Raw genomic sequence first — 25,899 nt, 5'->3', positions numbered from 1 at the left:
GTATGTGTTATACTTTTTAATTGATATATTTCTATATTGTTTTAGTTGCGTGTTGACACTTTAAACTGTGACATACTGTGCATTCTACTGAATTATAAAATGTGCCTAACCATTGTTAAGTAGAGTAACAATTATCAAGCAATTCCTTTGATTTTCCACAAATATCTGATATGTAAAACCATCTTTGTAAAGGTTCTGGAAATACACTTTAGTTTAACTGTCTAGACCTTGGTTGTATTTACCCACTGCATTAAATTATGGCTATTTCTTTGGCTTTGGCATAATGTATGATGGGGTTTTAAACTGGGGTTTTAAAACTTTTTTTTTTAGGTTAGCATGTGATGCAAACTCAGCCATGTGGTTTATTCAATAAATTGTCGTTAAATAAATAATGGCTAACCGTGAGATCAGTTTCAGTGTGTGCTCTTGTTATGATGATCTTCTACTTCATGTTTTTAAAATTCTTCTTCCTGATGATTCGAATTAAACATTTACGTTTCCCTGGAAATTTGTTTTATGGCTTCTCCCTCAGATTTATTCTATCTTATGCCCTAACTCTTTTTTAAAGACATGTGGTTTTATTTCTCATGACTTCTGGGTAATATTTGAAACTCAAGTCAGGACTGCTCTCTTGTCTTCAAGCTTTGATTTCAGAATTCATTAAATGACCTAATACGGACAAGCTACAGCTGCATCCAAAATGGAAAATTTCATTTTGAGTACAAATCCGACTCCATTCTCTGCAGCTTGGACAAGGAATGTTCCTACTTCATTTCATTTCATTTTATTTGTGAAGTAATGCTGGAAAATCTATAGGGAAACCTATCAAATGCATGAGCACTGAGAGATTTCATTTAATAGGTTACTGGACTTGCTGAAAGCTGCCTAAAATTGCAAGAGCCCTACTTTTGGCAATATGCTTCAGTGATTTTTCAAATGCCGACTCTCAGAAAATATTTCTAAAACAGCTTGTTTATCAAAGTACTCCTAGAATCTGTGGTATACTAAATGCACAGATTCAATTTATGTTCTGTATTCTGCAGAATTGATACATACTTCTCAGCTGATAAGGAGGTATGGTAATGTCTGTAAGTATGTACTATAAGTATTTTATTTTATTGATGAAGTTGCAAGGACGTATTAGTAGTGGAAGAAAAAGCTGTCTTAAAAGCTTCCCTGCCAAACCACCATTACTTAATTTTTTACTGAACAACTTGACATAATTTTGCAGGAAATATTTCTGGTTAGTGGATCTCACTTTGAAAACAGCTACTACGTTGCGACAAAGCTTCTATTCAATCCCTGTATGATTGTTTCACAGATTTCAGAACAGATCATCCCCCACCAATAATGCAAATTTGTCCCCCTAAGTCTAAACTAATTTTATGCAAAATAAAGTACACAGATTAAGCGAATAAACTCAGGTATACTTGGTGCAGAATATTGGTTTTCTAACTGCAGACTTAAAGGTTTGCCTTTCATGAAGTGCTGGATTGCAAACCATTTTTGAAAGCAATAATATAAATGTGTCCCCACTCATGGAAATCCTTAGAGTTTAACTCCCCTCCCCCAAACTTTAAATGCATTGACATACCTCCCCAGAAAAAGCTTGTCCATTCAACAGATGTTCTGATCCCTGGCTGTCTTCACTGCCAAAGTGTAACCGTATTTCTTCTAGTCGGTGACTGTATGTCATGGGCCCTCCGGAGATATTCACCAAATGTTCTTTATCCAGGCGTAGAGAAACATGCCTCCCTGTATTATACATTGTTCCACTGACCTAAACAAAACAGAATACAAAGGATGATATCAACATTAAAAAAAAAGTTGGGAAGAAATTAAGAAACTTTTAAATCAGTGTTTCTCAACTTAAAAAAAAAGTGTGGACTTCAACTCTCAGAATAATTCTGGGAGTTGAAGTCTACACATCTTAAAGTTGCCAAGTCCACAAGTTATCAAAGTTGAGAAAAATTGTTTTAAGGGTGTCCTTTTTTTCCCTGCTTGGAACATTGTGTTATACACCAAATTCTTTTAATGTACACATATTTCATGTAAAATATGCAAGGTGCATGCACATATTAGCTGGGAGTGTATGGGAAACACAATAAATATGATGTGTTTGCCTCTAAATAAGTAAGAATATGAAAGCATTCCTTAGCTCAGAATGAAATAATTGCTTCATTAACAAATGTTGGGCCCCAGAAAGGTGATTGTTTGCATGAAAATATAAGTTATTTACATTATACATAAAACATTTAAATAAAATGAACTAGTGTATTTTTGCTGAAAATGTCATATAAAAAATAAAGAAGGCTTGCTTGGAAGACACAAGGATCTCAAAAACAGGAAACAGCACTATTTTGAGGGGCCCTTAACATCTCTGAATAAAAACTGCTATGCCAACTATGATTGTTTCAGTGTAACTAAAAAATAGCAGCCATCCTAAGAAACCCCAAAGATAAAATTGACCTGGAAAACCAAGGCATATATGAAGTCCCCTGTGCATCATGCCCTGCCACATACATTGGACAGACCAATAGGAGAATAAGTACCCGCCTGGATGAACACAAAAATGCAGTAAAAAAGCTGGAACACAGTTCCTCACTAGTCCAACACATGAAAGCCACAGGTCATAGCATCAACTTCAATGGCACCAAAACCCTAGCCACTATAGAAAACCCCAGCCACAGAATTATCAGAGAAGCCATAGAGATTGAAAAAAGACCTGAAAGCATGAATAGAAGAGATGATTCCACCAGACTGTCATTTGGAAGCCTGCACTCACAAACAAAAAAAATCTCCACACCACTAGCCAGGCAAACACCTGGGCACAAACAGATCCCCCCTGATACCTCCAGCTCAAACACACCCTAACCAGGCACCCAGATGAAACCTAGCTTCCTAACAAATGATAGCCATCCATTTACTTGGAGCCAAGCTGCACTAAAAGCCTCCAATACAGGAACACAATGTTGCCAGCCAATCAAGACACCAAAAAAGCCACAAAACAGACAGAAGATATTAGAAACACCAATCAAGCAGAACACAGCAAACTCCAAGACCAATAAACACAGACCAAGACTCCCAACCAATCAGGATGAAGAAAAAACCATTCTGGCACAGCAGTAGGCTAGCCCCAAATTTAAAACTGAAACAACTGTAAAAGTCTGACTCACAGATGAACACAATACAGAAGGCTGATGATGGCAGATGAGATTCTGCTGAAACGTTGCTACAACTTTGGAAGCACAACTATAATGACGTGGGAAAATACCCGAACAAAGCTGAATAACATATACATATATACACATATACACATATACATATACATATATACATATATATACATATATACATACACACACACACACACACACACATGTGATCAAGAACATAAAAACATATACATAGAAAAACTAATCACTATAGAATCAGCAAATAGAACATTTTAAAAGGACATTTTGTTACTGATGCCCTTACAAAGGTAGAAGATAGAGGGTACAATCTGCAAAGCTTCCAACGCAAGCTTTACAGAATTATTAATGATCTTCCACAACTTTCATTTATTTTCCAGAAACACATGTAAGATATTTGATTTGAAGATGGATTGTCCATCACTGCCCATGTCTTTTTTTTTTCAGTGTCTTTGAGTAATTTCATTCATCCATCCATCCATCCATCCATCCATCCATCCATCCATCCATTCATTTTCTATGCCGCCCACCTAACCAAGGCAACTATAGGCAGCTTACAGTCATTTAATAAAATATATCATGTAAAACATTTAAAATAATACATAAAATCCCATAAATTGTTGATTCCTGGTGAATGGCCTGGAACAGTCCCTGCAGTTTTCTTCTGCATTACATTTGATATAATTAACCCCCATGTCCTTTCAGACAAGGGCTGTCAAACTCGCAGCCTGGGGGCCAGATGCGTCACATACTAATCACGCCCATGCCTGGTTTAGCCAAGGGGGAAAAAAGTCCAGATACATCAGTGATGGGGCTGTGACAATGTAGGTTTGACACCCCTGTTCTAGACCATCTGCAGCAGTTGGGAGTTGGGATGCTATCTTGCCATGGTTCCACTCCAGTCTAAGCAGGGAGTTTCAGTCAATGGTCATGGAGTGTGATTTTATTATTTATTTATTCGTGTTGGAATCATCACAATGAAAATAAGGCATACTGACGCAGTGGTTAGAATGCAGTACTGCAGGCTACTTCTGCTGATCACCAGTTACCAGCAGTTTGGCAGTTTGGGTCTCACTGGCTCAAGGTTGACTCAGCCTTTCATCCTTCCAAGGTTGGTAAAATGAGGGCCCAGATTGTTGGGGAAGACATGCTGACTCTGTAAACTGCTTAAGGAGGCCTGGAAAGTACTGTGAAGTGGTATATAAGTCTAAGTGCTATTGCTATACTATACGACATAAAATACCAGATCATTTATCTTTTGCAATCATTTTATTATCATGGGGGACATGAAAGGAGCCTCCCTGAATAATATATGATATTAAAACATTTGGGCGTCCCCTGGGTGATAGCTTATAGCTTTTCAATGCAGAAGCATGCAGAAGTGTAGTGAGGCTATCACTTTCATCTGTGACACGATGGAGAGTGACTGAGCCCCTGAAAGTTCCAATGTGGGATTCCCCAGGGCTCAGTCCTTGCCCCCAAGTTATTTAACATCTACGTAAACTTTAGTGAGAGACTGTTCATTGGTTTGCAGTGAAGTGTCATCAGTATGTTGATGCTATCCCGTTATGTATCACAATCATGAACCAAGTTGCCCTAAAAAAGGCAGTTCATACTGCCCTAAAAAAGTTTGTGATTATTTTATAAGTCTTCTTGGACTCTAGCCAATAACAGGTGGAAACCACAGCCAGAGAAGGCCTTGCCCAGATTGAACTGGTGTTCCAATTGCCTTAAACAGGACTTCTGGCAACAGGAACTCTGATCTCCACCTGTGTTGGATTATTCTAAACACTGCCTTCTTTTTAAAATGATGCAGAAATTGTCAAGATTGGCAAGATTACTGACAGGGCAACCTCATCATTGTAGAATAATTTGGACTTTGAATTGATTCCATTGGTCACTTTTAGATTTCAAACTCAGTTCAATTACTGATTGTTATCTTCAAAGCCATTTATGGCCTAGTACTAGGTTATACCTCACAACAGGCAGTATCTTATCTGAATACACTACTTACCTGGCACAGATTTCTCCAGAGGATCTATTCAGGATGACCCCTCCCTGTGAGGTACATGGGCTATAGATCAGTAAACAAACCTACTCGAGGGGTAAGGCCCACTTCATGGAAAAGAAAAAGAAACCCCTACTATTTCAGCAGGGTATTGGGCCTTAGTGAGCAACCATTATAGGTAGCTGGTTGTTGTTGTTATGGTTTGATTTTAATAATTGCATTTTAGTATTCTTGTTCACCTTATAGAGTCTGTCACAATTGGAATATTCTATAGGTATTATAAATAAAGTACTTTTAAAATGGAAACTAGGTGGCTTTCAGGTTATTCTGTAAAGCCGAACCCCAGACATCTGCTTTCAAATCCCCCCAAGATGGCCTTGCCTTGAGTTTAAGTTAAAGGTTTCCATTAAACTATCTCATAATGCTTCTTACTTCTGTGACTTGAGGCTTAGAAGTGGATAATGGCCATGCATGCATGCAGACATTCACTCTCTCACACTCATTACTCACGTAGTAAAAAGCTTATTACTGAATTACTCTGAATCAGATTTTTCAGCACTTCTTTGGGGGGGGGGGACAGGCTGAATAGATATGGAACATTAGATTACGATAATTTATATTAATCAGAGGAAAGTCTACCAACAGTATGCTTTGCTAGGCTTTAATTTGCAAGGAACGCCTTGCCAATTACACACTATACTTTATAGTTCACTGGCATCATAATAATTAGTGCTGCTGCAATGTAATTTGATCAGTAATAAGTAATTCCTGTGCTTAAAGGTCTTATTTTGTTGCTTATTTCCTTGTAAAAAATATTAAGTTATAGAGATTTTTGCAAGTCAAGAACAGCCATAAAGAGTCCTGCATTATTAATTTGAGAGGGGTTTTATGGTCTCTTTCTGATTTCAAATCAGAACGAAGAAAGTTTCTATTTGTCACATAAAGTCATTTATTAATAACCAAAGGGGTGGGGGAAAAACACATTCACAAACAGTAGAACAATTTTTCATTTGCCCTTTGCTTTACTGTCTTGATGTTAATGCATGCAGTAAATATGTAAAGGTTAATGTTAAACATTATTTGAGGTTTGCCTTACTCTGTTGATAGCAATATTCAGAGTCTTCAGGGAAGGAGGGAGGGAGGGAGGGAGGGAGAGAGAGAGAGAGAGAGAGAGAGGGAGGGAGGGAGAGAGAGAGAGAGAGAACAAATACTTGCCTGGACACCTGCACAAAAGAGAAGGCAGCTAACTAGAACAGATTGGTTTAATCCAGTGATAAGATAACTTTTAATGAATGTTTACACTTCTGTTTCATTCCAATATTAAAAATCCCACTCCCCCAGTTATTATAATAAAGGAAATATGTTACATGCTAAAGATATTATAGGATATTAGGATAACAAAGATTATGCACAAGTACTAAAATTGTGAGTTTGCCCTGCTCAGTGAATGGGGTTTTTTGGAATGCTTTTTCTTGTTTTAATGAAGTATAGATATGATGCAGAAACAATTCTCAACTGTCCCTTTTTGTCAAGAGATCAATGAGATACACTTTGCTCCTGCTCAGAAATAAAGAGCTTTTAAGCACCTTTCCTGACTCAGTGTGTCTTTTGGCTATCGCACACCAGATTGAATGAATCAACCAGGTTTTCTGGCCAACACTGTATACAGGAATGAGAAGCCATGTGCTCCATACTGGACGTGTTACTGCCTTCAAAGAGAAACAAGGAATAAAAGAACTGGTTGGAAAGTCATTTTACTGATTTGCTTTTTTTTGAAATTACACATCTCTGAATATTCTGTTTGATACTGAGTATATTTGCAATATAATGAAAATCAATTTCTGGACTCTGCTGGATGCAAATCTGAAATTAGAGGAACCCAGTTTTCTCTCTTGAAGGTAAAATAGACAGACTGATTTCTAACATAAATCTAATAATTCTCTACAGAGAACAAAGGGGAGCGAGCCACAGGACTAGCTATACTTTGGGGAATTTAACAAGTAAAATTCTAAAGAATCCACACAGGATCTCCTCTGGGAGTCCTTTGCTGTTTCAACAACAGCTGATTCCACGTGCCTACTTTGTATGCCCTCAAAAGCTGAAATCAATGTCTCACTATTGCTTTGATCTTCCTCTGCATGGAGTGTCTGGAAGACATGCCAATAAGCTGTACTCAAAATTTCATTTTTTTTCTGGCTCTGCTTTGGATCCCTGTACCTGGCAGTAACTTAAGCCTCATAGTTCCGGCCAGCTACTTCCACCAGTCTTTGTTGAATTCAGTCATTCTCATATGAAAACATCGTGGTGTAAACTTGTATGATAGTAGAGGATCTTCTTGGTCAGGACTCACAGAAGCAATGCATTATACAGAGGCTTCAGAGATTTATCATTCATGCCTGTTGTGGTTTGCTAGCAGCAGGTGTGGACGTCTGAGGTCTTTGACAGCGAGAACTCAGATGAGGGGCCTGCATGTGATGCAGGGATGGGGCCAGGACTATCAGAAAGTTAGGTGCTGCCTTCGGAGGTTGTGGAGTCTGGCAGCAGTGAGGGACCTGGGGAGCCTGTGCTCAATGCGCGTATGTGCAGGGCTGCTTGAAGGAAAGAGCAGTTGAAGCAGCACTGGCAACTTGGGAGTAAGGCTGGAAAGTGATGGCCCCTCCCATAAGGAATAAAAGCCAGCCTTCGGGGTTGGCTTCATTGCAGGAAGCAAATAAGTTCTTTCTAAGAGTCCTCATTGAAGCCCTGCTTACTCCAGTTTGTTTTTTGAAACTTCTGGCTTTGGATATTTATCTGCAATTAGTCTTTTGTTCTTGGCAGTCTTTTGCAATCTTGAAAGGGCTTGCTCTTATCTGGGACAATTAGTTTTGAATGACTTTTGCCTGTGAATGAACAGCGCCACATTAAAAAGGTTTGCTTTTATACATACTTTGTGTTTGTTTGATTTGAACAAGGCTTGGGTCAGAACAATGCCCAACACTGGTGGTTCCCTTTCTTTTGTCTGGTCTATCAATATCTGGCTTTCAAACAAAAATGTAACCAAGTATTTGAGGCTAAGTAACGCATAGGACTCAAGATTTAATTTTTTAAAAAATATCTGTTCATAGAAAATTTAAATTATAGCAGTCCTTCGCTCTCCCTCCCCCTCTTGCCAAGAAAAGTCAAAAAATGAAGTGAGAGAAGAGAATATGATGAGGGGATTTCTGACCAATAGAGGAGAAGGTGGAGAGGCTAGAAGGGCAATTGCTAGATGCCAGTCAAGTTAAAATGATAATTATGGGTGTGTATTTATACATGTGTCTGATAAATTTGACACTTGCATAGAAGGTTCTTTGAGCTAGGCTCCAATTATTTCAGCTAGATAAAGAAAGTTAAACTATAGTTACTCTGTCACTTAACTGATTATGTCTGGCTACTGTAATGCATTTTAATGGAGCTGTGTTTTTAGATCACTGGAAATTAAGTCCAGGCAATTGAAATGTTACCATGCTACCAGTAGTGGGATTCAATTTTTTTTACTACCAGTTTTGTGGGCGTGGCTTGGTGGGCATGGCAGGGGAAGGATACTGTAAACTCTCCAGTCAGAGCGGGTATTTGCCAGTTCTGTGAATTACTCAAAATTTCCGCTACCGGTTCTCCAGAACTGGTCAGAACCTACTGAATAGCACCTCTACGTGCTACTATTGATGATGGAATTTCAAAAGAATTTCTCTATTTTGGAATAGAAAAGCAAGCCTCACAGAAAAGTCGGATGCTTAGCATCTTTTTTCTGCTTATGATTTTAATCAGGGACCAATTTAAAGATCTCTTATATACCAGAACTGGCACAGCCTATCCTTTACATTGGTGCAGCCTGGAGCTAAATAAGAACTGAAATCCAGAGAGTTTAAAAATAAGAGTGAAGCTTTATTATTTTTTCCCCAGTAATTGCTCCTACATAATTTTTATTTTAATCTACAGTTTCTATCAGCACAGAACCAATTAATGTCATTCAGTAGCTCACTTTTTAAAAAAAGGCACATTTTTCAGATTATATTTCTCCAGCATGTAATGTGGATCTGTGCACGTACTAAACAGATAATAGCTATATATGTAGACTGAGAAATTCCCCATGTTAAACTGCTCTAGAGGTAGAAAAACCTTCAAGAATTAATTTGCATACCTGTCCAAAGCATTACAGCTCAATTTCAGGGTGACTAAAGAAATGCTCCAAAATACTTTTAGAAATACAAATACATTCAAGGTATGATGAAGATCTCAAAACAGAAGGATTCTATCACAAATTGACTGACTTAGATAAGATTTTGACAGGTACTGATGAAAAGGTGATTAAAATATTGTATGGTTACTTATTGGAAATTAAACTAGAGGAAGAACAAGTTAAAGAAACTATGATTGCTTGGGGGAAGAATTTTGGATATGGGATTGATTTAGAAAAATGGCAAAAATTGTGGTCTCAAAATTATAAAATGACAATGTCAACAGCATATAAAGAAAATTTGTATAAGATGTTTTACAGGTGGCATTTCCCCCGACAAGAATCGCAAGAATGTTCAAGAATAAATCCGAAAAATGTTGGAAATGTCATCAGACACCTGGCTCATATTACCATATGTGGTGGACTTGTGAGGACGCTAGAAAATACTGGGCTAAAATACGCATGTGGTTGGAAAAAATGACAAAGAAACATATAGACTTGAAACCAGAGATTTTTTTATCGGGAATTTTACCTGATACATACAGTAAAGATTTAAAATACTTGATTGTAAATGTATTAACAGTGGCTAGGATTGTATTTGCTAAAAACTGGAAAAATGAGAAAATACCATTACAGGAGGAAATTATTAAGAAAATATTGGAATGTGCTGAAATGAGTAGATTGACATTTGAAATTAGAGAACAAGAAGATAAACAATTTTATAAAATTTGGGACCTTTTCTATCAATGGTTAGATAAAAAAATATAATAATAGAATACTTAGAATTTTACAAAATAATGAATATATAAAGATGTATTTCTTCTTTTGTTATTATATCTATAAAATGTTTCTAGGATAGATTTGGGGACGATTATATGAATTGTTATAAAATAAACTAAGTAAATTATAGTTATCTCGCAAAGTATCAATGAACAAAATTATAGTCAAATGACTGATTAATAGTGATACTAGAGCATTCAATTTCTGATTGATAATATGAGTTATTATGCAATGTAACTGTAATTGAGACTATGAAATGGATGCACAAGAAATTTGTAAACCATACTGTTTGTACATTTATGAAAGAAAGTTGGATGTTTTTAAGTTTTGTTTGTTTTTGTTTGTCTTTAAAAACCAATAAAACTTGTTTTAAAAAAAACCAAAAGCAAACAAAATACTTTTAGAAAAGAACAGATTAATTTCTCATCAAAGTCAATAACCATGCTAGCTCATCTCTGGTTTTGCTTAGTAAGTCACCATTGATTGCGACAAGCTCTAAGCATTAAGCTGAGATAATTTGTACTATATAATAATATGTTCTCTCCATTTATAAAGTTCAGGTTGGTATTCTATTTGGCCCTACAGGTAGACAGATGAATTACCTAGTGTAAACCCCTTCAGAAAACTAATTCTGAGGTAGGCAGGCAAGCCCAGAGATACAATGTCTCATAAACTATGTTAGAAATGTGTGGATTAGGATGAATTGGGTCTGTTTTACTGCCCATATGATTCAGGCAGGGTTCATAACTGTCATATTTTTCTCTGGAAGTTCTCTAATGAATACCTACATTCTCTAAAATATCAGATTTTGGAATTAAACCTCATTTTCAAACACAGATTTGATAAATAATTTTTTTTTGTTTCTGAATGGAGAATGATTAAGAGTACTGGGCATTTAGTGCCATTCTCTACTAAAATACAGGAATTTTTGAACTAGAAATTTTATAAATCTGCTCCAGCTCTATACCCCTAGTATCATGCCTAGATGACAATTCCATTAAAAATTGAATATATTGACAGATCCTGGTAGATAAATTGCAAAGCTTATTCATTCCAGAGGTAGATAGACAGACAGACAGGCAGGCAGGCAGGCAGACAGACAGACAGACAGACAGACAGAGAATAACTTTATTGTCACTTTGAATGTAGACTAATCGGCATACATTAAAATGAAATTTCATTGCATACAGCTCTCAAAGGGTCACCACCTCTAATATACACTACATAAATATGACAAAATAAATAAATGCAAAATTATGTATGTGCCAACATATATTATATGACACAGAGAAACAGAGGTTGTTTCTAGCAGCAGGTAGTTATGTGCATCAAGGAAGTAGATCCTGAAAATCATGCCTCTCCTTTCCTGATATTTGTTGAGGTAATTCCCCGTTAAGAGAATGAGCGCATAAAGGGAGATGTATTTGAGAGAAGTGTTTGAATAATACACACACAGTACACAGATACACTGTACAGCAAATGTAGGTTTTTACTTCCAGAAACATTAAGCAAAGTCCAAACAAGCAATCCAAAGTCATTCACAGGTAAGATCAGTCAGTTTTCAATCCAGGAATAATTCAATAACAAATTCCAGTGTCAAAAACAGTTCAGTAACAAACTTACATCAAATCCAGAAATATCAGTCAATTAGGAAAAATGGAAGAACGGCAATACTTTCCAACAGAAGGAAACAGAGATACACTCACACTCTCTTCTGAGACTCAGACTAAACAACCCAGGTTTCTGGCTCCATCTTATGGCCATTTGAGAAACCACACCTAATTACAGTTTTTCATGTTCTTAAAGATACAGTTTTAAAATGTTTATCCTGGTTTATATATTTCTAACCCAAATACCTGTTAGGTGACTTATATTCCTAACAATATTCCTTCCTGCCCTAAACCTGGTTTCCTGCATCATAGGTACTGTAATGTAATAGTATATATCCCTGCAATTAAACAGCTAAATTTAGTTTAACAAAGGGGAAGAGAATCAAATTTTAGGATTGTGATCATGCTATGTTTCGTGTTGTTAAGTAACCAAGAGTTAAGTTTTACTTTCCTGGGATTCATGTTAAGAACCCTCTAAGAAAGAACTGAAAACATGAATTTTATAAATATCAGTGAATTACATTCTTTAGCTTTTCCTATGATGGAAGACACTTCAAATCTTTCTGCTCTCCCTGTATTAGCTTTCAAAATTAATTTTAAGTGGATAAACAGCTCTGAGCATAGCATTAACATGTGGCACACCATCCCAGATTTAAATCGAAGAACACAACCCATACAAAAGTCCTCTCTTTTGGGTCAACTGTTAACCACAAAGATTTGGAATCTGGTTGATTTAGTCTAACTGTTCCAGCATAAATGTTTAAGTATACATGCCTGCTTTACTACAATTTCCTGAAACAAGAGTAGCATCAATTATTAAATATATAAATGAATCTAGACAGAATAATTATACACAAAAAATCCTATGTATTATTATGGGATATTATCAGAGGTGGTATTCAACAGGTTCTGACCAGTTCTGGAGAACTGGTAACGGAAATTTTGAGTCATTTGGAGAATCGGCAAATACCACCTTTGACTAATGATTTCACAGTATCCTTCCCCTGCCACGCCCACTAAGCCACACCCACAGAACCGGTAGTTAAAAAATTTGAATCCCACTACTGGATATTATAATGATTGGTCACACGGTCAGCCAGATATTTAGATTGGATTTGTTATTTTTGTCCATCCACTGAGTTCTTCCCAAGGTCCTTGGATAGGCAGATGTTGTGTGATGGCATTATTACAAGATGTAAGCTGTTCCAAGTAAAGCTGCCTTTTGAAACTGATGGATGGTGATTTTGTCAATACTAATGATGTTCGAGTAGTGCTCTCGATGTTTTGGCATTGCACTCAAGGTGCCTAGTATTGTTGTTGTTATTGTTATTGTTATTATTATTATTATTATTATTATTATTATTGAATATATATAATAATCATATGGAATACTGATTCTATTTACAAAATCAGCAGGCTAAAGTTCTTCTAAATTACATTTATTTTCAAGTACACTGCATGCTGTGCTGCAATAAATCCAGCAGAGAGCACTGTAAGAACATTTCATCCTTATAATTAAATACATACTGTGTTTACTTCTTTGCACCAAGAAGGGACAAAATAAATATATATTTGGGATAAATGATTCTACCATAATCTGTGACTTCAAGAGGTAGAAATTAGAGCAATCTCAAACAATTATGAATTGCATCCCACAACTCCTTCCTACATCTACTCTTCAGTTTTTGAGGTTCTGGGGTACAATCTCAGCAAATTACTTGAATACCTGAAGGCCATCTGATAAATTATATGTCTAGTGCAGATTGTTTGGGTTTTTTTTTTTTTTGCCAAAAATCCAATTTTATTTTTAAATAGTGAGTTTAATTTAAAAAGTAAACGGAGAAGGTATTGATAATGGGCTACTTACTGGGTAAGCTACAATATAATAGTTTCAAAGTGGACAAAGAGCAGCAGCACCAAAACAAGTGTATCAATGATTGATTTTTTTTCAAAAGATTGAGAGCCAGAGAGTCAACTGTTATCATATTAATCTAGCAGTTCTCCCTTGTTAGTTACTACACAGTTATGGCACATCTAGCAAAGCTTAGAATGTATATTACTGATGTATCGGTAGTTAAATGGCATTCTGCTTTCTCTTGTGGCATAATATTGAGAAAATATACTATTGGTAAATGATTCTCTAGACAGGTACCTTCTCCTCCCTCCCTCCCTCCCTCCCTCTCCAGTTTCAACAATCCCCCAACTAAAAAAAAGGATTGGATACTGCAGAATATTCAAATATTTTGTTGTACACCAGCTTACATAGCTAGATTATGCAATTTATTAGTAAATAACAAAGAAAATAAGGAAGCTAGATAATGGCTTCAGATCGGGGTGGGATTCTACCAGTTTATACCTATTCTCTAGAACTGATTGTTAACATTCTAAGCAGTTCAGAGAACCCGTTGTTAGAAGAAATTACTGGCCTAATCCTGTAAGAAGGCAGGAAGGAAACATTCTGATGTTGCTTACAGAAACTGCCTCTCCATTAACCCTTATTAAATTCTTGGCAGGACTAGACTTCCTGTCTCAGGAACTTCTCTGGAGTTTTTTTCCCTTCCTTTGCTGGTAGTTTGCTTGTGTGGAGTGACCATTTAAAGTTACAATGGCACTGAAAAAAGTGACCTATGACCATTTTTCACACTTACGATTGTTGCAGCATCCCCACAGTCATGAGAAGCCAGGCGAGGAGATACGTGCCTCAATGTGAGTGAAATTGAGTTGGTCATGCCCAGCCAATAACATGACCACCAAGACACATCCACCAACTAAGCCACGCCCACAGAACCGGTTGTTAAAAAATTTGAATCCCACCCCTGCTTCAAATAGGTTATTCTGGAATTCAAGGCAGGCATTACAATGCAATTCAAGTATCTGATTGTGTCATCTGCATTCCTTCCCAAATTACCTTTGGCTCTTGCTAACTGATTCCTTTATAGTAAATACAGATCAACAATATAATTCATTAATGGTGGACCTGGCAGAGATGGCTTAATCAACTGTTTTGATTACAGAAAATATAAGTACTTTTGTTGCCAAACGGCGACCGCTTCTGGACTTTATGCTTCAGGGGGAACAAAAGTTGAAACCTTGATTTGGGGTTTTACTGATTAGATTGATTTGTTGTTATAGAAATGGCTAGTTTATTTTGTTTTGGAAAAGTAAAAAGTTGAGGTTTGATGTTAAAGTTTATTCTATTGCAACAGAGGGAGTCGGAAGTCAACACTTTTTCTTTTCTCCATCCTGCCTCATTTTCCTTTCCCCTTTTCCTCCCCAATGTATCCTACTATTTGCTTTCATAATTTGTATTTTATTCTATAATCTAATAAAAGTGTTTTTTTTTAAAAAAAAACTCAATATAATTCATGAATGGTACAGTATACTTTACAGACAGCATGTTTTTAGGAATTTTTTAGATTCTGCCTTGTAGAAATTTTATGTGATGCATGTTCAGAAGACACAATGATTTATGGATTTTTCTGAAAACTATTATAGCAGCCACCCACTGTAGGTGACCAAATGTTTACATCCATGTCCATCTTGTGTGTAACAGCATCTTCCAGAGATCTGGGTGACCTCATCCTCCTTAGTCCTTTGTGGGGCTCTGAAAAGGCAGCTAGGTTAGTACTTTTGGTGATGTGCCTTTTGTTTTGGGGATCATTGTTTAATGCTGGTGTCATGCATTTATATTGCTAGGATGGTTTTAATTTTTGCCTTCAACCAAAATCATTGCTGAGATGAGTGGCTCTGTAAATTGCATACATACATACATACATACATGGGGTGAAATTCAACCACCTTGCACTACCTCAAGAGAGGTGGTAGGGATGATTTGAATTGGTTGGCCCCATCCACGCCCACCCACCTTCTTCCTTTTAGAGACTGAGTCCCACCAAGCCATGGCCACAGAGCAGTAGGGAAAAATTTTGAATTTCACCCCTGATACAGATATACATACCTAAAAATCTGATCCACCTATTAAATAGAAGTGAAGAGGGAAACAAGCTATCTCACCTGTTCTAGGTTGCAATCTAGGTTGTATCACACTTAAAGGTTAAACAGCAATACTTTTCTCCAAGTTATCTTCCCTTAATCATACACACATATATTCACCCTCTGTCTTATGTCATGCCATAACAATAAATATATCAATAAGTGCAATTTTTGTGGTATAAGTATATGCAGCAAAAATTATGCTGGCTGTGAAATTTGTAGTCTTCGTATATCTGGAAGGAACTAGGTTGGGGAAGGCTATAAAATGGCCTCAATGGAAGTTCTTAATATAGGGGTGCTGGTGTAAAAAGTGCTTTTTTCGGGTACTTGAGGACCAAGCTCCTTTTGAGATTTAGAAACTAGGATGAGCATTACTTGGGTCTTGAAATAACTAAGCAGGTAGTGCAGCTTGTTAGAAAATGAGAGCTTAATTGGTGATACAATTAAGGTTTTGAAGTTTACTTTAAAATTTAAATAAATTTATAGTTTATATGGGATTAAGGACAGGTTCACATATTATAATAATCTAACCAGGAGGTTACCTGGACATGGTTTACCATTGCCAAAATGTCTTTAATCTTAGATAGGTGTGGCAGTAACATATACTGGTAAAAATACTATCCATGAGACAATCTAGAATCAAATCACAGTGTATTTAGTATCGGATTATAGTTATGATGCATAAATTGGCTGTGAAATGCACAAGAAATGGAAGGGACTATAGCTTCCTTCCTTCTGACCTTATTTCACTTTTAAATAATCCATGGTGAGCCATGGTGGTGCAGTGATTAGAATGCAGTATTGCAGGCTACCTCCGCTGAGTGGAATAGTGATTCAGGAGTTTGATTCTGACTGGCTCAAGGTTGACTCAGCCCTCCCTCCTTTGGTAAGTCGAGGACCCAGATGTTATGGCCCGCCAGTTGCCAGCAGAGCTGGCAACAGACTCCGACGATGAGGATGTTGGGGAGTAACTTGGGCCAGTTCTGGAGTCTGGGGAAGGCTCTGATGGATGCTCTGCATTGGAAGCAGAGATAGAGCCAGGGCCACCCAACCTTTCCCAGCCACCAGAGAGGCAGCTGCCTTCGGAGGCTGAGATAAGTGGGGAGGAAGAACAGCTGGGGCTTGTTCCAGATGCATGAATGTGCAGAGCTTTGAGGAGAGGAGAGCAACTGAGGACCAGGGGTTGACTCGGGAAGCAAGGCACATGTGGATGCTGAATGACCCCTCCCTGGATGGGGAATAAATAGAAGGAAAAAGGGAGTGGTGGTTGTGGGAGAAAACCATTTGGATTTCTGTTGGAAGATTTGCTCATTGTCAGTTTCTTGGGATAATTGCCAGGCTGGGAGCTGCCAGCTGCAAAAGCTGTAAATTAAATTCCAGCAAACAGTCTCTGAGGCATGAACCACAATGAGCAAATTCTGCTAAGGTTGGGTCAGAACACCAGATTGTTGAAGGCAATATCCTGACTCTGTAAACCTCTTAGAGAGAGCTGTAAAATACTGTGAAGTGGTATATAAATCTAAGTGCTATTGCTAATCTAAAATACACTGCATTCTAAAGATGATCAGACTATGCACACACAGCTTCTAAAATTGACCAAACTGGACAGTTTAAACAGTAATGATAAACTTCACAGACATCATGCTAATTGTTAACAAATTTCTGTGGTGGCAAACTGAAGCCTAGATACTAAGAAAATGTAATATATATATATTAATTCTGGATGTTCTTATCTAAGATAAGGCCCTAATCATTTTACTGGCAGTCTCCCTCTCAGCAAAGCAGTTAACAAATTCTTATTATTTTATTTATTAGATTTTTTTTATTCTACCTTTCTTACTTTATAAGTAACTCAAGGTGGCAAGTATACCTAACCCTCCTTCCTCCTCCTATTTTCCCCACAACAACCACCCTCTGAGGTGGGTTGGATTGAGAAAGAGTGACTAGTCCAAAATCATCTGGCTTTCCTGCCTAACGCAGGACTAGAACTCGCAGTCTTCTGGTTTCTAGGCCAGCACCTTAATCACTACACCAAGCTGGCTTTTCCAGGCTCATCAAATATGAAATAGATGTGTGTGTGTGTACATATGCGTGTGCATACGTGAGACTGTTTGTGTGCGTGCATGTGTGTGAGAGACAGATATTAAAAGAAAATATGTGAAGAGATAAATCTGAATTTTAAATAAATTGAAATCTGACCTCAATAAACCCAGCTCTGGATTAAAGCCATTTTTTTTGCAGTACTTTACAGCAGTCATTTTACAATCCCTATATATTTTCCATTCTCCACAGCATAACAGCAGCAGGATTATTGGGAGCTTTTTTCAACTCTTGCTCTTTCCATTCTCCTGCCCCCCCTATACCTCCCGCCCCATTCCTTTACTTGGGTAAACTCACATACATAAAAAAGTAGGATAAAATAAATACATTCCCCCCCTCCCCTTTTACTGCTCCATGCTTTTGAATAAATGCAGAGCTCAACAGCAATCTTACCTTTTAAATGAGACTGTGAGAGGAATGTCTAAATTTCAAACTTTTTTTTTAAAATGCCATTTCAAGAACACCAGAGTTGGCAGAAATAGAACCTTGGAGAGCACTTTCATGCTTAGCTTGCTGAAAGGGGAGCTTAAACTCCCATAAAACACCCTTTGAAAAAAATGCAAATCAGTTTTCTAAGGGTTTTTTTTTTTTAAAGTCAAGTGCAAAGAATATAATGTGACCTGATTTTATTCATAATTCCTTTGGGAGAGAAGATAACTGACAGGCATATACACTTTTTCACTACCAAAAATAAGTATATGTTGCTCTCTTTTACGTTGTGTTGTACTCATCCTGAAAAGTCCAGCATATTTCCCAACACTTCTGAATGCAGTTCAGAATGGAGAAGTTTATGAGTGACAGAACCTGGATTTGTGTGTGTGTGTGTGTGTGTGTGTGTGTGTGTGTGTGTGTGTGAGCTGCTAATTGGGCTACATTGTTCTTGTTGGAATAATGCCTCTACTTCATCCCCCCCCCCATTTTTTTTAAAAAGGACATTAAGCTGATGTTCAAGGAACTACAAAGCTAGATCAGTAAACCTGAAGATCTGCAGCTTTGCCAAGACCATCTTTGGTAACATGATATCAAATGTGCATTTTGCACCCATTTGCAGTTTATCAGGGTTTCTTCAATTTAAGATTTTAAGATTTGTGGACTTTAACTCCCAGAATTCCCATGCTAGCTGGAGAATTCTGGGAGTTGAAGTCCACAAATCTTAAAAGTTGCCAGGATTGGACATCCCTGGTTTAAATCAACATATATCTCCAGAATTGAACCATACATGATATATGCGATGTTCACTTAGGAACCAAGCACTAAAGAACATCCATTTGTGGTGCGTGTGTGTGTGTTTTGGCTTTGTCCTCTATTATTACTAATTTATTTGTTTGTTTGCTGACTTCCCTAATATTCCTCTCATCCCCTCGAACGATCAGCTAAAGCCCAAGTTAACTTTCCAGTAGGCTAAAGCTATTCAACAAGTTAACTGAATTGCCTGTTTACTTTCCAGCTTACCTTACAACATCCGGTTTCTCATTTATAATAGTGAGAGGCAATGTTGAAACCTATTGGAGAAGGCAGCCTGCTGTTATTTTGCACGTCACTCCAGTAAACTCACCTCAGAAGAATGTAATTATGTTATTGGGAATAAAGAATCAAGCAATAATAGTGGCTTTTCCAACCTGACATCATCATCAAAGGGAGCGCTGAAAGTTCACACCAATCACCAGAACTTACTTTCAATCTGCAACATCGAAATTCATGAAATTGAATCAGCCACACATTTTATGGTTCTTGTTTGCTTCTCTGTTTGATTTCATCTTTTCCTATATTCTCCAGTCTCCAGACTGCAGAGTAGATTAAGAAAAAAACTGAAAAACCAACTGCAAATGTTTGTACCAAAACTCTGAAGTTGACTCTGAAATTCCTTTGTAGATGAGGAAGTCTGGCCAAGCAGCCTTTCAACTCATCCAAAAACACTGAAGCCATCATAGGTGTAGAATGAAGAACCTGGATGTTCTAGTCAGAAATGAATCCCGACACTGAGAAAATTACCAGTACATTGAATGCAGAGCTAGAGGAGAAAAGTAAATCAAGTTTGCTGCAACTGGGGAACAATTAGTATATACAATTATGAAAGGTTCTCTGGATAAGCCTGGCTAGCAGTAGAGTCACTGGGAACATTTAGAGGAGGATCTCTTCCAATTATGGAGAAACATCTTCTCTTTAGAGGACAGATCATGACTAGTTTCATTGAAGAACCATGGACCTTATAAATTTATTTAAATGGCAAATAGTTTTTTTGACTGAAAACCTGAGCAATTTGGGTATGAAACCATTATTGTGAGTAACTTGGCATATTTTGGTGAACACATAATTATTTTCTCTAACTAAGTGAGCTGCAAAAAAAGAGAATATTGTGCATTGTGCACTAGCCAAAATTAGATTATTAAAACAAGAAGTTCTGGAGATACCTTTCTTCTATTTGTCGGTGACTATGATAGTACTGTCTTTAGCAGTTTGAACCATTCAGTTGGGAATGGGCAGGATGAAAAGTACAATGGAACTTGCATACCATAATGAGTTCAAAGAAAGTGAAACCAGAACCAAGCTCTTTTTGGCCCCATGCAACAGCACAACACGCTATCATGATGAGTTTAAGAGAAGTGATATGAAAACTGTAGTCTTCCCTGCTCAACTATCCTGGACAGGTAAATAGCTTCTTTCCCAGTTTCATAGATCTATTTATACTGGCAATCGTTTGAAATGAAACAAATGAAAAAAATTCTAATTAGCAATAGCAAAAGCATTTAGACATATATCACATATATTTAAATACTATCTGAATTGGTATACAATGTCAGTGTATTGCCCCTAGGGTCCTCATTTTAGCGGTATCAGAAGGATGGAAGGCTGAGCCAACTTTAGTCAGGATTGAACTCGTGTCTGTGGCCAGAGTTTGCCTGTAATACTGTATTGTAATCACTGTGCCACCACAGTTCCTGTAAGAAATGCAAATTTTGTTTTTCTGCTGAAAACTATCTAATCTTCTCCCGAGAAAAGTTTTATCCATACCATAGCTTGGTCCTCAGATCTGATCACCCATTACTTTAGCCCTGCATGGCTCTTAAAACTAATGAATACCAGACAGGCAGGATTGAGTAGGCAGGATTGTTTTATCTATCATGTCATCTAATAAGGCAGGAGGTGCATTTGTGAGATTCAGCCAGTTTGCGCCACTTCGGGAGGACTGGCTGTTAACTATCTGAGCAGTTTGGTGAAATGGTTGTTGGAAGAAATCATTAGGGCAGAGAACCGGTTGTTAAATTATTTGAATCCCACCACTGAGAAGCTGTATGTTTGTGCAGCATTGATATCTATGCTGGAGCAGTTTTTATATGTTCAGATTTGCATACAGCCTGATATGCATTACAGATGATTTATAAAGATGTTCATCCTGACAACTGTAAACTGCTCTAAATATGGACACTTGTCTTTTAAATGACATCATAGGCATTTGATAGAAGGAATGTTTCTGTGGCATTATTCTTTTCCATAAAGTCCAAACAAAGATGTTCTTTCTCAATTCTTAGGATAACATCATATCTTTTTTTGGGTTTAAGTTTTCTGCTGTCAGGCTTGCATCTTTATCCCCTTTCCATTCCATTCTTGCAGGGTGGTTTTTGTGGTTTAAAACTTGGAGTTTCCCCCCTCTTCTGTGACGTATTCCAACAGAACTCTTCAAAACACAGATGAGAACTCTTAATAAAATTCTACACAATAAAACAACTACAATGGATATAGTTACTTTGAATGCAATATGTGGGAGGTGAAAAGAACTTACTTTTTTTCTTGACTACAGAATCTGTCTCTCTTATATTAATTTTTTTATTTTACTTAAGTGTATACAAGCTGTATACTTAAATATTCTTTCTTTTCCATTCCAAATATTTCTGAAATGTCTCTGATTTCCTATATGAAAGCATTTAATCCAAATGAAAATGCCAAGCCAATTTAATAAATTTAATTACTTTCTATAAAATATTGCTACATTGATCTTTGTGCTCTGTTTTTTTTTTTTAATAAGCAGGGATGCTACAGAGATGTCTGCTATAAAAGGCTTGGAAAGTAGGACATAAACTGCTGCAGTAAGCTCCTAACTTATGAAGTTAGTTTACAGCATGGTGTAATCTATTGTTCTTTTATGGTTGTTGTTATTCATTCTAAGAGAATCTGGGGAATACAATGCCACACTTTGCAATATCCTTTGACTATCTTTGCTGTATCTTTGCAAGTGATGCTGTTTCACCAAGGAACATTCCCCTGGAAATGAGAATATGGCAATGTTTTACTGACATGAAAAAACTGGCTATTATAAACATAGAAACAATGCCCTTCTATAAAGAAACAGATATTTATTTCTGAGATAAGCAATCTTTTATAGATTGGAGCCGGAAGAAACTGCCACAGACCCTTCTTCAGTCTACCAGCTATTCTCTGGGCTAATTCACAAGCAAAGCCACCTGAGCTGTATGTACCATGCATCCATCAGTAAGCAACATAAAAGATAATGAAAACTGGGAAAATCCTAATCACAGAGACAATAAGAGTTCTTATTTGTAGTTATTTGTTCCGGCTTTCTTCTATTTTTTCTTCTTCCAAATACTGGGGAATTTCAGACCAATTTCTACACATGATGAAACTGTGGATGTGGTAGAATTGACAAGGATAAGTTGTTTCTTTCGCTTCACCAACCTATCTAAAATCAATTTTATAAGGTACATCAGGCTGGAAGATCCCACTATTTGCACTTCTTCTTTTTGCAAGTGTCCAAAATGGGTCTCTGAACTCCCATCTTATTAAAAGTGGCTCAGAAGATGTGAAAAATTCCCAACAATTTTTAACAGAAAATAGGGATGAGGGACTGAAAAGTGTAATTACCAGCTGCCAAACTCTCCTTGCTCTCAAATGAAAGTCCCTTTTGATCCATAAGAAATAATAATAATAATAATAATAATAATAATAATAATAATAATAATAATAATAGACAAAGTCATCACCAGTCAATTGCAAAAGGCAACTTTACATGCAACAGCTTACATCTTGTGACACAATCTTTAATACTATCAAACAACATCTGCCTATCCCACATTCTTGGGAAGGACTCGACAAGTGGATAAAAATGCCAAATCCAGTCTAAATATTTGGTTGACTATGCGACAAACCATAATAATTGCTACTGGTACTATAGTGCTTTGGTTGCAATCAGGGGTGGATTTCTTCCGGTTCTGTCCACCTCTGTAGAACTGGTAGCTCTGAAGAGCAGCAGACATAGAACTGGTTCTATGTCTGCTGATGTTTTTGCCCACCTGCCCACCTGGGCTCTTACCTGATCTTTATTTCCTGATTTTTCAACTTCAGCTGCCAAATGAGGCACAGCTGCAGTTAAAAAAGCAGGAAAAGAGGGCTGTTTCAAAGGCTGCTTCTCTGCTGGCAGCTGCTGATGACGATTTACAGGAGCGCGGCTCACAGCGTGCAGGGAAGCTCATAAATCCTGAACTGGTAGTTAACCCTATCATATCCCACTCCTGGTTGCAATCCCAAAACAACTGGAGCAACACTCAAACACCACTGGTATTGACAAAATCACCATCAGTCAATTGCAAAAGGCAACTTTACTTGAAACATCCTGCAATGATACCTTTAACACCATGAAAGAACAACATCTGTCTATCCCATATTGGGAAGTACTCGACAGGTAGCTAAAAATGCCAAATTCAATCTAAACACCTCCCGAACTCTGCAGCAAATCTAATAATAAAATGAGACTGAAGGAACAATTTAGGTCAATCTACATCAAAACATGTTTAAGTATTTACAAAGTTAACTGTTTAACAAAAGTTTTCAGCAGCTATTATTTCTGCTCTTCCTATTTCTTCCCTGAATGTAAGAACGTAATGAATTAGAAGGTTACGTGTTCCAAAGTTTAAACAGTTTAACTTCAGACTGTTCAACTTGGTAGCCTGGAGCAAATCAATTATATGTTTTCCTCTATTCTTCGTATGAAAGTTGAAAAGAATGGGATTTTCTTCACATAATTGTTTGTTTTGTATTTTAAGTGCTATATGCCTGATTATGGAGAACTCTTCATGAGCTATGCATTTTTCAAGACATATAAGAGATTTGTGTGTTTTTGTTATAAATGCTCCATACACCATCTGTTCATAATCCTTCCAGAAGTTTTTCAACAGAAAACAGAAAAGCTTGAATATCTGGCCTATTCTTTAGTTCACTCTGTGTTTAAAAAGGAATGTACTTCTGGAATGATAAAAGGTGTATGTACATTACAATAGTCCATGAAACTGTCAACATTTAACATAACTAATAAAGAAATAATAGTATTCAACTATGGAGAGTTGATACTGTTCTCACCATAGCCATTCATATACAAGGAAAGGGTGTGTAATGCTAGGTATATCAGGAGATATATTTGTGTATCAACAGCAACCTGAATTTTAAAATGAGATTGGATGGCCATACTTAATCTGGACTTCTGGTGACATGGAGATCTAAGTAGCCGTTGGTTTGATCTCTTGCCTTCTCTTATCTTCAAAATACTTCAATCAGAGTAAGATTTTGGTGGGGTGGTGGGGTTTTTTTTTTTTTTGGTTATTACTTTATTACTAAGTTAAGTTTTGAAGTATTGAGAAGTGCTAACTCTGCCTCATAAAATGAAGATGAAAAAAAACAAAGGAATAAATTCTTAGCCTCTGGTCTATAGATGTGTTAGTTTTGACAGTCAAATCTCAGGATGAAACTGTTTCTGCTGCTGCGATTCTTGATGTTCAAACTGAAATGCCTCCTGCATCTTCTGAAGTAATTCAATCTGGGGCTGAGAGTCCTCTCAAGGAAGAATCGACTCTTCAAGTGATGGAATAATTGCCATCAATATGCGATCTAATCGAGGCCAATCATGACAAATTATATTCTGAAATAACTAACGTTCGTAAAGACATTGGCATACCGGATAAGAATATTATCATTCTGGATTGCAACATGAACTAGTATTACCAAAAGACATGAAATCTATGGAAGCGCATCTCCCCAAGTTTCAACACGAGGCAGAAGAAATGAAAACAATAAACTCCCATTCCGAGGAATCCAGGCTGAAGGTGGCAGAATTTACCATTCAAAAGCAAATAAAGGACATGGATTTGCATGATGAAGTCTTGATTAACCGATAAGGAGACCAGACATTTCAAAATATGTGGTCTCCCTGTAGATTTGAAGGTTTAAATATTTCCCTTATTTTTTTTTTAAAGAACGATGATGCGAGATACTCTTCTTGTCCTCAATTGGAAATTGATGATGCGGCCAGGTTGCAGATTCCCAAGAGTACTTACAGATTATTGTTACATTTTGCAGAATTATAATTTGTGGTTTTGAGAAAGATATGTAAGATCACTTCACTAAAATTGAAAGATTGTAAGATTTATTTTCCATAATCTCCCACCTGCTGCAATTTCTTTGAAGAAGGGCTTTTCTTTGACTCAGGCCTTGACTAAAGACAAATCAAGTAATTTTTTTCTTGTTACCTGCTGTTTTTGTTTGTTCATCTCAGATCAAATCAAGTGCTTTCTGTACCCTGATACAACATTAGCAATTTTGCTTGTGCAATGGCTGATTTTGGCCATCTTGGAATCATCTACTTATTCCTGGGCAAAAGACCTTTTCCTGTTTTTGCTTGGTCAGAATTGTTTTTGCTGGCTATTGTTGTACGTGTACCTAGGTTAACTTGAATTGTTATTAATTGGAGGGGCGAGGTGGTGCTTTTGCTCTCCATGAAAGTCATACTTATGGTTAATTTTTGTTATTTTAATTTCTTTTTATTTAAGGACTTCTGATTTAAATTTTAAAGTTCAGCTTCTTTAGTCACTGGTTGTATTATTTGTCAATACTCCTTCATAATCATATATTATATCATGCCATGCCACTATTCAATCCTTTTTATTTGTTATGATTTCTCTGTATAGTTACATTATTTTTTAATATTTCTGTATAAGGGTTAGGGTTGGGGAAGGG

At 36.9% G+C, this 25,899-nt stretch overlaps 1 protein-coding gene across 3 annotated transcripts in view; it reads right to left on the bottom strand.

Moving 5' to 3' along the window:
* Nucleotides 1–25,899, bottom strand: part of CA10 (carbonic anhydrase 10 (inactive)) — a 372,251-nt gene that overhangs the window by 100,670 nt on the left and 245,682 nt on the right. For all 3 annotated transcript variants that reach the window (XM_026711241.2, XM_087925164.1, XM_087925165.1), the window contains one exon: nucleotides 1,595–1,780. In XM_026711241.2, the coding sequence (XP_026567026.1) occupies nucleotides 1,595–1,780 (186 nt within the window). The remainder of the gene's footprint in view (nucleotides 1–1,594; nucleotides 1,781–25,899) is intronic.

The sequence above is a fragment of the Pseudonaja textilis genome, chromosome 2 (genome assembly GCF_049901715.1).
Source record: "Pseudonaja textilis isolate UNSWEBS1 chromosome 2, rPseTex1.2, whole genome shotgun sequence".
Lineage (NCBI taxonomy): Eukaryota > Metazoa > Chordata > Lepidosauria > Squamata > Elapidae > Pseudonaja > Pseudonaja textilis.
This window is presented reverse-complemented; position numbering and strand designations above follow the sequence as displayed.